Consider the following 15,170-nt stretch of genomic DNA (forward strand, 5'->3'; position numbering starts at 1 on the left):
TGATGTGGCTCATTAATAATTTGTGATCGGTATCAGCTCAAAACATCTTTATCAGTGCACCCCATATAATTTGGTATTTTCTGGTTCCAAAATGGCAAACCCCTAGCCAAAAGGAGTACTTCCAGGGGCAAGAGGAGGGACTTCCATTGGCAAAGGTCGGGTTAGGGGGCAAAATTTACAGTTCCAAGATGGTGACCAGGGGGTGCGGCACCTGTCAAGGGGCATGGCTACCTTTGCAACCCTCGACAGCTCACCAAAACCTGTTAAATGGCCCTCTAGCCAAAATAATTGCCTGCTCCTGCTCTACATAGATGTCCTTTGACCATCAGAGGATATTAGATACCAGGAGGGAAATTGACCAGCAGAACTAGTGGTAGTATAACTATACTGCTGGAGCTGTATTGGCATATCTCTGTGTGGACACTGTATTTTGTAAGAAGGTGATGTGGCTCCATTAGGAGCTGTGCTGGCATAACAACATGCTGTATCCCACTCTCTGAACCTGGATGGGGTCATGTGTGCATTTGAGAGACACTTCTGGAGTGTTCTCACACCTTTGAGGTTGCCCTTCTGCCCCAAACCCTTCTGTGCTGTCTGCTTCTTGACTGTTGAGAAGACTGAGATGCTCCAAAGGTCACCTTCCTCACCTCTGGCACTTTAGCTTTACCTGCCTCACCTAGCAGAGGGGACTTTGTCATCTGTAAGAATCACACCCTTATCCAGTCATGTGCTCCAAAAAGAGGCTTGCCTGTTTTCATTATCCATTATCATTGACAGTAAGTGGGTTATAAAAAGATAAAACTTTATATGAAAAAGCAAAAACAAGCATAAGAAATTTGTAACCATGTGTAGAGAGAGAGAGAGAGAAGAAGAATAAGTAGAGGGGCTACTAGACCAATAACCTTTTTTACCCGACACCTCTACAGTGTTTCCCTATATACCTAGGAAAACTAGAAACAAAACCTTACTCAAGGTAAAGCTTAAGTATGATTTCTTATCTGATCATTTACATGCATCCCCCATTGGATTCTCAGGGAGCCCACACTGCATTTATCTTCTTGCCCCCGTCCTTCCCCCAAAGGTGCATGCTTACCAGACTAAAAATCCTTCCTCATCTACTTAAAACCAGGAGAATATTTGCATCCCTTCAGACATGGAGATTTCTAATCCATTTTCCTGAAGATACTGTCTCTGTTTTCATACAAATAGCCTTCCTGTTCCAATGGTAGGGTTTCTCCTTTTAAAATGTAAGTTTGTCATTGTGTGGAAGGGCCTATTTGTGAGTAAACATACTCCTTTGAGATGTCAATTTTTACAGATTACTGCTTTCCAGCCATTTAGGCTCTGAGCCTCTCCTAGGTGCCAAAGAAATTCATTGTTTGTCACTTGAAAGTTGTTATCATATTGTGCAATCCTGGTCGTATTATAACACATGAGAAACACGTGTTATAGCAAATACCACAGTGCATATAAGCATGGAATAATAAAGCTAAATACAGTTTGGCACTATCTATTGGTAGAGACTACACATGCCATATCAGTAAAACACCCACAAGAAACCACATGTGACATCCCACGAATCCCCCAGAATGTAGTGAGGTTCATGACACCCACCATAGCTGCTATTTCTGCCAGGCAGCTTTCCCATATAGACACGCCCCAAATAAAGAAAAAAACAAAATTGCTTGGTGTGGTGGGACAATGAAATGAAGATCAAAGAGCTCCTTAATGTACTTTGTTCTTGATAAGTAGTTTGTTTGTTTGTTTTTTAACTCAGTATAGAACACTGTGCCACCAACAGGGCATGAATATTTTTTTTTCTAAGTGCTGAACTTCATCTACAACTAGTGTCATGCTGATTAAAAATAAAGTTGTAGTCTAAAACTGAGATGCAAGTCCTCTTTACCCTCTGTAGACATGGTTTAATACCTTTCCTATCATGTGAGCCTGAAAAAATATTAAGCCGTATCTTAACTTAAGTGCTATTAAAAAGTTCTTTCTGGTAATATTAAATTAACTAAATAAGCAGAAACATTTTGCCCTATTTCCCCCTCCCTTCTTAGTGTACAAAGGGCCAGAAATGTTGGTATGCTGAAGACTTTTTTACATTTCACTTCAAATACTGTGTAAGATGTGCCAAGTACAAAGTATGGTTTACTGCTACAATTAGACCAGTGGCTAAAATTCTTACCATAGGTAAGTTGGGAAAAGAAGAAGTGAAGAAGAAGTTAGAGGGAAAAGAAATAGCTGGATTTCTTAAATGTAAACTTCATATTGCAGTTTTTAAGCAACTATCTTTTATCTAAATAGATTTTATTGAATGCTTTATCTCATCTGAATTTTCAGATAAATAATGCTTTATTTGGCATACTTTTTGTCTTAAATTGATATCCATCAAAATTGTTTCTCAAACACAGGGGAAAGGTAGTTTATGGTCATATATATAAATCTTGTTAAGAAATTTGTTTAAGCTCATTCTGAAACTTTAAAAAATGAAAACAGTTCAAGTAATTTCTCTTGCAGCTGAAATTTAAATATGCTGAATTGAATTTATGTGTGTCCTGCTTCCTTTCTACATTAATATTTGGAAATTCCGTATTACTTTGCATGTAAAGAATTCAAGAACTTTAAGGTAGTGGAATTCCAATTTTAGATAGAAAAACCCAGGTACAATGAGGACAAGTGTTGTCCAGTTAGACAACAAATCACTGATAGAATTAGAGAGACAGAACCCAGGTCTTCTGTCTTTTGTTCATGCCCAGTCACTGGGCCATCCTCCTAGGTACCTTTTAGGATCAGGGTCTATGGTGAATGAGTGGATGAATATGTGTGATGTATGGCTTACCTCTCCCGTTTTGCAACCTCAGTGGTGGTGGTATTTAAGCCTTGTTCTAAAACTATGTGAACTTCTTTTGGACATCTGACTTGTTAAGTTACTGAGCATATTTTCACTGCATATTAAGAGGCATAATGTAATAATGTGCAGCAACTCCTCCTGTTAGCACTTGATAAAAGATGCTGACAATATTTTGGTGTGAGAATGTGGTTAGTTTTTGATTGCTCCTCCCAGGTGTTCAGGAATTGCTGTTTGTATATAGATTTTTTTCTTAATTACGTTTGCAGTGCATACGGATGAACTTATTTAAATATACTGGGTGACAAATATGCTAAATGGTAGTGAGAGGACCCGAGCTTTAGGCTATAGTAAAATTCTTGCTTCCTGACTACACAGTGCGTCTCTGTTTTAGGTATCATGTTTTCTTTCCTGGTCAGATCCTAGTAGACAACTTTGCCTTGAATCTTTATAGAGTTTAGAGAGTGGTCTCTGTCTACTAAATCTCATTCTATTGACTCAGTATTTTAAAAGATTATATAAAGAGACAAAATTTAGTAAGACAGAACTGGTCACTATTTTTTTAATATATACTTCTTTTAAAAATACTACAAGAAGGTTGTCATAGAATGATTATCTCTTGATGCTCCCTAAATGCCAAAATGGAGCTGAAACATTATTTCTGTAAGGGATATACAATGCTGGCTGGCACTCTCTCTCTCTCTCTCTCACACACACACACACACACACACACACACACACACACACACACACACACACACACACACACACACACACACACACACACACACACACACACACACACACACACACACACACCCCCGAGCATGCTGGAGCCCTGCTTAGGTGACAGGTGGGGGGAGGGGGCAGGCAGGAGCACCGCTGCCCCCTGCGAGCGCCAGCTGGGGAGTGGGGGCACCAGGAGGAGCACTGCTGGTACTTCCAGGTGCCCCGCTTATGCTTCCTGGCTAGTTGGGGCTACTTCCATGCTGCCCCTGACTCAGGAGGTACCAGTTGCCCATGGGGTAGCTGTGCTTCCCAACTGCTAGGTCCAGCTAGGTCCCAGCCCCCAGCATCCTCAGCTGTGGGGTTGTGGGTCCCCATGCTGCCGGGGCCCAGAATTGGCAACCACTGGAACTGAGAGTCCCAAGCGGTTGCAGGACTTATGGCCCTGACTGGAAAAAGCACACCCCTGTGTCTGGAAGCCTCATCAGCTAATGGGGCTCCCAGCCACAGGACCCTGCTACAGATGCAAATTAAAGCTCAGTAGCAACCAGCTATAAAGTTAGTACACATTTTCGAGGTCTAACTTTATAGTTGGTTAGAGCTTTTTATGGCATGATAAGTACTTTGCATGTGAAGCTCATCTCCAAGTAATTGCTCTGTTAACCAGTTAATTGTGTGATACCTGTAATGTCTAATAAATTTCTGTTGTCATTAAGATGGAAATTGGGTGAGAGAGAGGGGTGAGAGACCTAATACACATGGCAAAAAATATATAAAATTAGCTGTTTTTTATCTTTCGATTGCTTTATAAGACCTGGCATCAAAACTAGCTTTCAGTGACTAGTATTGATCTATAAAATAGGTTATTGAATTTGATATATGTCACTTTTTCACTGTTCAAAAGCAGTAATTGTTTGTTTATTTATTTTATTCTTTCCCTCTGCAAATGTAGGCATTTCAGTAAGACTATGGAGGAGCTAGTTCACGATCTGGTCTCAGCACTGGAGGAAAGTTCAGAACAAGCCAGAGGAGGTTTTGCTGATACTGGAGATCATTCTCGTAGCGTGTCTTGTCTTCTAAAACGTCAGGCAAGAAAAAGGAGGGGGCGGAAAAGACGTTCGTTTACCACTCATCATCCTTGGGAAACTGGTCACTGTTTAAGTGAAGGTTCTGATTCCAGTCCAGAAGAACTGAGTAAAGACTACAGAGAGAATCATGCTAATAAGAAAGACCACAGTGACTCTGATGACCAGCTGTTGGTCGCTAAACGGAGGCCTTCTTCAAACTTAAATAATGTTAGAGGCAAAAGACCTCTGTGGCATGAATCGGATCTGGCTATGGACAGTTTAGGAAACAGAACCTTGCGTAGGAGAAGAAAGGTGAAACGCATGGCAATAGATCCACCACCAGAAGTTTCAAGTACGCTGACATTGACCCAGCAGCAGGATAACATCAGGGATCAGGAAATGGACAGTGACAACAGATTTTACCAACATCAAGAGTTTGCCAAGAGCAAAGTGAAAAAAAGAAAAATAGCTGCAACTAGACAAGGACCAGAAATCTTGGATGAAGGAGTGGTCATAGAAAATGAAGAAGTGAACCAGGCAAATAAAGAAAAAATGGAGTATGAAGAACAAAAGGGCTCAGATGAGAACATGAGTGACAGGTTGTATGTTATCTTTCTTTTGTACCAAATGAAAGTTTTTTGATTTATTAATCTTCACAGTGAAGGTGAAGCTTTGATTCCTTTATTCCAAATGTTTTAAAATACAATCTAGAACAATGTTTTTTTTAATAAGTAAATGCTAGGAGTCTTTCCTTACCCAGTAATACTACTTCAGACGTTGTACAGTGTCAGATTACTTGGGTGTTGAAATACCATGCAAGGGGAAGCCTAATAAGTGATAGGATAGCAACAAAACAAATAGTTAATTCAAGGAAAAATCCCTACAAATCACTTCAGAATTAAGGAAATTGAGTTAATCATTGTTTTTATGCTAGGTATGTCAACTAGTGACAGTTTTCAGTCAGTGTCATGCAAGGTAATTGATTAGCTCAGATTTTCTAACTTCTAGGTACTGGTAGTATGGTTGTTTTTGCTATACATCAGAAGGTTATCAGTGTTTAGATGCACCAGTTACACAGTCTGTGCCTGTGTGTCATGGGCATAAAAAGTCTGCAGGTTGCTGAGAGTACACATCATTTACGAAATGCAAAAACCAATTTACAGTTCAGAAACACCTGAGCTTGCCATTAGAAAAATGGGGGAATGATGACCCTCTGGCAGTGCACCTCATCCATCCATTCCAGACAGCAGGCATACCACAATGGTAATTGTTTCCAAAGTACTATTTTGACAACAGAGAAAGGTGTAAGTCATTTTTCCACAACATACAAGTGATGTTACCTGCAGAGTCTGATGAGCCCGATCATGTGCATAAGATTTTGAATGCATAAATATCAGCAGGGAAACTCCTATTAAAACATAAGTTCTGGCCAGTCTTAGGGCTTGACAGCAACAACGTTCTCACTTGGTAGTAGCAGTCTTATCTTTTGAAGTGCGTTGATCTTTTTTTGTGCTTATTAGACACTCAGTTTAAATGCACATATATATACATAGATGCTTGCCAAGGGAAAGATGATAACTTGTTTATTCAGTAACTGAAGTATTGTTAAATGACTAACTCCAGTTATTGAATAATTGTGAAGGGAAAAAAAGTACTATATACTTTTGTGGTCTGTTTCCTAAGAACTGTTGACAGTTTAAATTGCCATATGAATCCCAAGTCACATATTTATAGAAAAGAATTCTCCCTCCCTCCTATTATCTTTAAAATGGCATTGGACCAGAAGCAGCCCTTACTGGGCCCTTTGTGATTGAAATTCATTCAGGGTTCACTATCTCTGTCCTGTTCGCTTGCAAACTGTTATGGTCTTGAATTTTAACTGTCATTTTAAAATGCCTTAAAATGTACCATGCAAAGGTACAAATTCTACAAGGATAGGGTTACCATACATTCGGGTTTTCTCGGATATGTCCTGTTTTTGGGTCCTCCCATCTCCATCCAAGTGGTTTTTTAAAGCATCAGCAAATGTCCAGGATTTTGCTTGGGGCAGCGAGGGAAAGAGATTGGAGGCATGGCATCATGTGCTCTGCCCCCAGGCCCTGGCAGCTGCAGGCAGGTAAGAGAGAGTGTGTGCATGTGTGTATGCGCACGTGGCATTGGGGCTGGGGTTGCAGCAGGGCAGGGAGATGGGGAAAGGAGGTGGGGGTAGGGGGCTGTGGGTTGAGAGTGAAGAGTGTCAGTAGGGACAGGGGTGCTGCAGGTTGGGGCACCAGCATGGTCTGGGGGGCAGGATACTGTAAGTCAACAGTACAGGGCCAGCAATAGGGCTGTAGGGGCTGTGGCTTGGGAGTGAGGGGCGAGGGCAGGGCACGAGCATATCACTGCCCCCCCCCCCTTCATTCTGCTGTTTTCTTCTGGGTTGTGTGTCAAACTGCAGGAATCAGAGTGTGGGTGTAGGGGAAATGCATTTTTTTAAATGTCACTGCAAAACGACAACATTTATCAAAGTGTTAAGATGCATCACCTGAACTGCTTTTACCTTACACTTTCAATTTCATTGAATTTGGTGTTGTAGCATAGACTAGAAGCCCTGTGCTCTGGCACTGTTTTCCTAAACCTTCAGCAAAACTTGGACTTAAAAAGACCTCAGCTGCTAGCAGGCATCTTTCCCTTGCCCTCCCTTTTCCCACCCTCCAACCCTTTCTCTCCACTCCTTCCACTTGGTTTAATTAAGTCCCAGCTTCTAGCAAAAGATAGTATTCCTCAAAAGTATTATCACTGCTTGGCTCCACCACTTTATCCCGCTGGAGGAACAAGTAGTAATAAGTTTCTGCTACTAGCATGTAATAGCAGATAAAACTATCACCCTAAAACTCTATGAGATGTAAAATAGTGAATTACTTAAAACTCCTTGGGTTAGATTCATTTAGGGAAATGAAATGCAGAATAAAAAAAACACAGGTAAATGAAAATGAGTACCTGTATGTTTGTATCTACACAGTACAGTGCTTTGAAAAGTCTCTTAATAAATTCTTACCTAAACTCTCAGCAGCAAAAATTTTTTTTAATCAGTCCAAATATGTAAACCTAAAAAAGGAGTAAAATTCCTCAGCTTTTTAAGCTGTAATCAAATAGGCCTGGGTAAAGTTTAAAGTATTTTTTTAACATAATATTTTTGCTGCATTACTTAAACTGCACAGTTAAAATGTTAAGCCAGGAAATAAAGGAAATATAACTAATGATCTCTAGACTTCTAACTGTAAGCTTTTAATACTTCCGCAATGGGACAGTGGTAGAAGAAAGAACCCTCTAGCTTTTGAAATGTCAGTGTTTAAATGATTCCATTGAGGCTGCTCACTGATGATTAGGGTTAAGGGAGTCAGCTTTGTTTGTTGCCTCATAATAGTTGTCTATAAGGTTGACTTTTAAAGGATCACCAAAAATAAATAATAACAAAATACGTGTGTCATACTTTGCTTCATTGATGTATATTACAGCAGTGAAGGCTTTACAGTACAGGAAATGTCTTGCCAAGCATTTTGCCTGCTTGCTTTATTCTGTAGCAATATCAGGAATACTAATGGTCTTCCTTCCCCCTCTCCCCCCTCTTTTTTTTCCCTCCTGGTTGTTTTTGTTGGAGATAATTTTGGGAAGTGTGAATGTGAATTGTAACCTCTTGCACATTAACTGAAGGAAGTAAAGGATGTCAAATCTTAGCCACTGACTTCCTTTCTCTATGTGTTTAATTAGGCATTTATGTGATCATGATAAACTAGTTCAATGGAAATCTCTTCCTTTCTTAATTGTTTACTTGTAGAGTTTTGTGATGCCATAACTTCATTTTGATTTCAAAGACCATAATCTTCCAAGGTTCACATCTAGAATTCATAGAAAAGCCTTGTACTCCTGGATAAACTCCAACTTTCTTTATGACACAAAGTAAATAAAAAAGCATGGCTAGCATGCAACTTTTGTTATGATGACAAGCTAGCTTTTATTTAAAAAAAAAGAATGAGTATGCAGCACGGATGGATAGTCACATTAAAGTAATAGAATTAAAAGTTACCATGCCAATCACCATATCAATTTTCACTTGTTCCAATCCTCAAGACATTAGTTTCTGAAGGATCTTCCTGTGTGTAGATTCATTTAGATGCTTGCCTTCTGCTTTTACAATTATCAGAGTCCTGTGTCTGGAGAACCGTGCACCCAACAGAAATTGTGTTTTTGGGGCCATGAAAGAGGTGTGACTGCATAACGTTAGCATTTTAAAAATGGGCATTGGATGTACTTTCAAGAAACTTTCAAATGTTTATATGCTTCTCTTTGAATAGATCAAGAACGTACACATCAATGAGGAGAAGAGAGTAAAATATTCATCAACTGGGGAATTGTGTAGTGAGAAGAATGTGTGGTTGCCATCTCTGTTTTCTCAAAATGCAGATGGCTAAAGGGATTTCTTATACCTACCCCCCCCCCATAAAAAATGGAAAGAAAAAAGGAAATGCCTTTAGTTAGAGATGTGAAGTTTCAGCCAAAAAGCTATGAAGTTGTAGGATATGTACAATTCTGAGGTACACGCACCTATCTACATCAGAATGTTAAAAGTAAAAATGGGATGCTAGGATGTGCATAGGTTTATAGTATTTTAATATTCAAGCTCTGACCTTGTGTTTTAAAGATCACTTTACTCATGTAGCTCATGCGGTTTGTTGTCATCTTTGTATTTGGGTTAGATATCCAGGTTAAGAACTTAAGTCCCTTAGGCTCCTTCTCAATGTACAGGTAAAAGCTCAATGGGATCTAATGCGCAATCCACACAGTCACACCTCCTGCTGTGCCACATGCATGGCAGGACTTAGCATTGTGGGATTGCATATTAGATCCCATCACGCTTTGTTGCTGGTGCAGGAAGAAGCTCCTGCAGCTGGGAGCCTTTGCAGCTCCCATGAGCCCCTGTGCAGCTGCCACAATCTCCCATTCCGAGGGGCAACTGAAGCCCTGGAGACTGGGATATCACTGCAGCCGCAGTCTTCCAACCCTGGGCGTTTCACCCATCCCTAAGGCTGGGAGATCATGGCAGCTGTGATCTTCCTGCCGTGGTGCTGGAAGACTGTGTCGGCTGTAATCTCTCAGTCCTGGGGACATCTGGGGCTAGGAGATCACAGCCTCCCCCTGGGTCCTAGCATGGGAGGTACATTGCCAGGACCCAGCATCTGCAGCTGCTGGAGCTGAGAGTTCCCCTAGTTGCAAGAATCCCAGCCTCAGCTGAGGGAACTAGGCTGCCACTGGGAGGACCCTGCTACAAATTCAAATTAAAGCTCAGTGGCAACCGGCTATAAAGGTATTAAACATTTTTGAGGTCTAACTTTATAGCTGGTTGGAGCTTTTTATGGCGTGATAAGTACTTTGCATGTGTAGCCAGTTTCTAGATAATTGTGCAGTTAACCAGTTAATTGCATGATACCTGTAATGTGTAAACAGGGCCTTATAATTGTCTTGTGGATAAAAGATGGAGTGTAAGTGTGTAAAATAAAAATATGTTCAAGCAGAAGGTACAACAGAAAACTTCTCTTCTTGTACAGCTCTGCCTTTTAAGAATGGGACAGGTGCCTCTCAGCAAGCCGCTGTATCACTTCCGCACATCTGTCCCAATTTCAAACCTTGTTAGAACACCTCCAAAGGAAGATGCAGATTATCATGAGTTTGGGAAGGGTGGCATATAAATTGAATGACCAAATAAATAAATAAATAAGCCATTAAATGTTTACTGCCCAGGACAAATAAACAGTTTCAAGTTTATTTTTATGAAACTGGGATTAGGGGGAAAAAACAATGCCTTGTCTCTTCCTTAATTTTCTGAGTAATATCATTCATTTTAGACCTGAAAAATAGTTAAAGCACCCAAGTTAGAAACAAGATCCAAATTAACTATATGAATAAATGTAGGGAATTCAACACTGAATTTATATAATTTGAAATATGTGAACTAGTGGGGTTTTTTTTTTTCATGTGAGAAAATAGGAAAAAATAGTTATTTAACTTCCATTTGTATAATGTATGTACTACATTAAAAATAAACTTGAAATACATACCATTTCCCTGAATTAATTTGTGAGCTGATGTAATTTTAAAAAGTTACTCCCTATTTCATTGGAGGTGAACTAAAGGATATATTATCATGAGAATTGGTGCATTAGAAGTATAATATTTTAAGTATAATTTTAAGTATAAAATATTGTACTATGTATATAATATAAAATAACAAGAAACAAAACATCTTTGTCAAATGAGAGGTATGTGTATATGTGTGCGCACACGCATATACACACACACACGCTGCCTTGATCTTTGCTGTATTTTAAATACAGGAGACAATTTTTAAGACTTTTAATCTTACCAAATAGTGTGATTTACATTGGGTTCAACAAAAAGAAAACAAAATAATTCCTCTCTCCCTTCCTGGCTTCAAATTTATGTATAGGAGTGTGCATATATTGTGAGTACACTATATAAACACATTCTTGTTTATAAGGCCATGTCAGAAGTTACAGAAAAGTAAATCGTAACTTGCATTTTCTTTTGCTGTCATGTTCATATTCATTCTTCCCAGGGTGACCTTTCCTTTGATTTAATAGATTCCATTGTTGTAAACTTTTTTCTTTCTCTCCGAGTAATGTAGTTGTAGTGAATCCTTAAGCAATGCATTTTCCAGAATATTTGCAAATGTTGTTAAGAAAAGTAATTCCATCTCCACACACTTGTATTTCATGTGCTGAAGAAAGGCTTAGACTGCTTTTGATTGAGATTTTTCCCATTTTATTGAGCAGTGGTGTTCTAGGATCAAGCTGAATTGCACAGCATAAGAAAGGAGCAGTGAACATTTGATGGAAGCAGATAATAAAATGCATCAATTGTGTCAGCACCTCGTTGCAGTCACATCTGGCTTACTGTCAGGGTCCCATTAGATTCCTGTGGTTTTATGTACCAAAAATAATATGCTCTGTAGTTAATGGAACTAGGATATTTGCAGTTTGATTTTAAAAAAATCATCTTATTTTCTATCAGATCTTTTGTTGGGCTTAAGTTCTATCTGAGCATAGCCTTGTCACTTTAAAATTTTACGACTGAGAGATCAATTGTTCTTTTGATCTGTTTCTCTTTCTTTTTTTTCCTTATTACAGTGAATCCAGTAGCCTGAGCAGCAGTGATGCTGGTTTGTTTACCAATGATGAGGGAAGACAAGGTAGTGATGTATTTTTTTTTCCTCCAACTTATCAGTCTAAATTCTATAAGAATTGCAAGTTAGTAGGTTGATGACTGTTCCAGTTGTTTTAATGTTCTCCCTTACAAGTTGAGGGTATAACTTACTTCTTCATTCTTAAATATTATAGAATGGTGTTCTATCTCCATGACCTAAAATCATTAAATCCTGTGTTTATCTCTGAAAGCTTGTATATAAAGCTCATATTAGGTAGGTTTTTTGAGCAATTTACATTATCCTTTGTATTAAAATAAATACATCCAAGACAAATATGGGAAAAGTACAAAAGTAAATAAATTTATCTAAATTTCATTGACTGAAAACTTATTCTCTGAAAAAAAGTCATTGAGGTCAGTGTCTCTTTGCCAACCCAGAATTATAAAATGTCAAAAACCAGTGTTATGTAGAGGGTTTCCCTTCCTGCAGTGCATTACTTATACATCTGAAATTTACCTTTTTATGGACAGCATGATCAGGTCTGTATTTTTTTTGGTGTGAAGACTTAAACTTTTCACAGTGGTTTGTACTATACAGAAATTACTTGTTTTGTTTTCTTTTCCCAGTTTTATTTCTGTAAAGGTACACTACATTCCTGTTTTGTTTTTTAATCAAAGAAATCTGATTATCTAGCAATTTCCTGGACCCACCTGCTAATGGTCCTGCATTATGGTTATGGTTTTGTAAATATCTGCCCTGTGCAATAAAAGGTATTTGTGTTTCAGCATATATTTTTATGTAACTGATACAAAAAAGCACCTACTTTTTCTAACTGATATTTATAGTCCTGTATGTTTTTGATGAGTAAATGGCAACTTTAATAATATAATGTTCCTTTTTTCAATCTGTATTGGTTTGATCTTTTTGTTTTGTTTTGGGAAATTACAGTTGTAAAGAGAGATAACTAACATTCAGAAGACTACATTTCTATTTTGTAAGAGTTGTAGTTTTTCTTATTTTCTATTTCAGTTTGATTCTTGAAAAATTGTATCAATCATTTGTACCTGTTCTCTGTGTGTGTTTCTAGTAGAATATCTTGGTTTTAAAATTGGATTCTTAAAAAATAGTTAAAATTATTTATTGTTCTTTTGCATAGAAAAGGTGAGCCAGAAGTTTGCTATTTTTTACCTTATATTTTGCGAATTAATTATTTTGGTGATTTACTTATTTATTTTTTATTTTATTTATTTAATTTTTACTCTGAATCTAATTTAATGTCGTGATGTCTTTTAGTTCGGGAGAATGTTATTGTTTCCATTTTAGACTCATTTAAATTTGCTAATGATTGATATTTCTAAGTCTCCTGTTAGTGTCAAAGTTATTGTTCTGTGTTCTTTAACTTTTTGTTTTAGGTAACTTTGAACTGATGTTTAAAATTTTGGAAGCAGACAACAAAACCTTGTCTATATAAAACGTAACTATTAAGAATGTCCCTTACGTACAATGCTGTAGCACTTAGGAGCTGTAGGTATGGCCCTTTTTTGCTAAAGAAAAAAACACTGTTTCTATCCCAAAGAGATTATACTTTAAATATTGACAAGAGACGAGCTGTATACAGGCAGATGGGGAATTGCAAGGAAACAGTGCTGGCTGTCTCAGCAAATCAGCAGTCTAACAATTGTCAGGCCTTTTATAAGTACCAAGGAGAAGAAAAATTTTAAGGAGGAATTTGGAGAAATATACTGAGCTTTGCAGGTGCTTTGGGGGAGCTCCTTTCATACCTGAGGGGAAATGGGAGGAAAAAGTACAAAGGCACTTGTTGAAAATTAGCATGTTATTATGCATCAACTGAAGGCAGGAGTCAACATATCTAAGACTAGAAATAGATGTCACCAAATGAAATGGATCAGCTCTGCTGCAATGTGTCAAAGCACACAGATCATCTTCTACACTGGGCAAAACACACATTACCCCTTGTCCCTGTCCCCACCCCCTTTTGATGGTGTGAGATGAGGCAATATGACCTCCTCACTTTTCCCACCTAGCCAGACTCAGAAAAATGTGGTTTTCCCCACTGAGCCAGACCGTCTTCCTTGTGTTGGCAGAGAAATGAGTCTGACTGGCCAAGGAAAAGCCCCACTTCCCCACTCAGCCATGACTGGATGGAGAAGAACTTCATCCTGCCCTGCCAGACCTGGGCCACAGGTCTGGCTGAGCAGGGGAAGCACCACAGAGCTAACAGAAGTCTGCCAAAATAAAGCAACAGATTCTCTTACCACCTTTATTGTGCCACTGATTTTCCTTTCATGTGGCACAACAGTGGGTTTCAGCATCTATTTCAGGGGTGGGCAAAATATGGCCTGTGAGCCAGAACTAGCCCTCCATGTGGCCCTGGCCCAAGTGCAGGGGGCAGCCTGGGCCATGGTGCATGTGGCCAGTTCCACCACTCCTGAGCATGTGGTAGGGCAGGGGCAGTGTGACATGGTGCCTAGACTACTTCTCAGCAGCCCCAGCAACAGCTCCTTCTGGCTGCTGCCAGACCTGGCTCCACTGCCCAGGCAACCCTGGCCTGTCTGCCCTGCATCCACCGCCGTGGGTGCTGGACAGAGTAGGTGGGCAAGGTGTCCATGGAGACCAGCTGGTATCCTCACAGCTGGGCAGGGTATGGTGTCTGGGAGTGGGGTAGATGGGGGCTGGGATCATGGGGTGGTGAGAGCGCAGAGCCAGAACATGGTCCACAATCCATACCCCACACATCCCTGCCATGTGGGAAGCAGATAGCACCTCTGCCCCTCACACTACCCCGTGATCCTGCGTTCAGCCCCAACTCCCAGACGCAGATTCCCCTCGCACCCACAGCCCCATTTGATCCACCCAGCAGAGTATGTATGCCCTGCCAAAAAGGTCCTTGCCGGTGATTGGAAACCCTGCTCCATCTGGCACCCCTGCCGGTGAGTGTGGGGTGGATGGGCCTGGGCCGGATAGTATCAATTGCCCCCCCTCAACACTGCATATGCCCAAGTCAGCACCCTTCCCTACCTGACTTTGTCCTGGGCTGGGTCACCATACCCCCTCACCCCCCCTGCTCCCCCCCCTCCCCCACAGCCTGCAACAGCTCACCCAGATTCCTAAAGTGCCCCTCCAACCAAAATAATTGACCACCTCTGGTCTATTTGCTTAGCATTTGTAACAAATGAGACGGACAACGTCTGTTTCCACCCTAAGTGGAAAAGAGAAGGCGGCAAAAATAGGGATTTCCAGCACAGGATATGATTTTCAATAATACTATTAAAAAGGAAATATATCAACAGAAAGGAGTAAG

At 39.8% G+C, this 15,170-nt stretch overlaps 1 protein-coding gene across 3 annotated transcripts in view; it reads left to right on the forward strand.

Moving 5' to 3' along the window:
• The window catches only part of GPATCH2 (G-patch domain containing 2), a 221,051-nt gene that overhangs the window by 20,001 nt on the left and 185,880 nt on the right, over positions 1–15,170 (forward strand). For all 3 annotated transcript variants that reach the window (XM_019483166.2, XM_019483165.2, XM_014597996.3), the window contains exons 2-3: positions 4,533–5,246; positions 11,832–11,893. In XM_019483166.2, the coding sequence (XP_019338711.2) occupies positions 4,533–5,246; positions 11,832–11,893 (776 nt within the window). The remainder of the gene's footprint in view (positions 1–4,532; positions 5,247–11,831; positions 11,894–15,170) is intronic.

This window comes from Alligator mississippiensis, chromosome 1 (genome assembly GCF_030867095.1).
Source record: "Alligator mississippiensis isolate rAllMis1 chromosome 1, rAllMis1, whole genome shotgun sequence".
NCBI lineage: Eukaryota > Metazoa > Chordata > Crocodylia > Alligatoridae > Alligator > Alligator mississippiensis.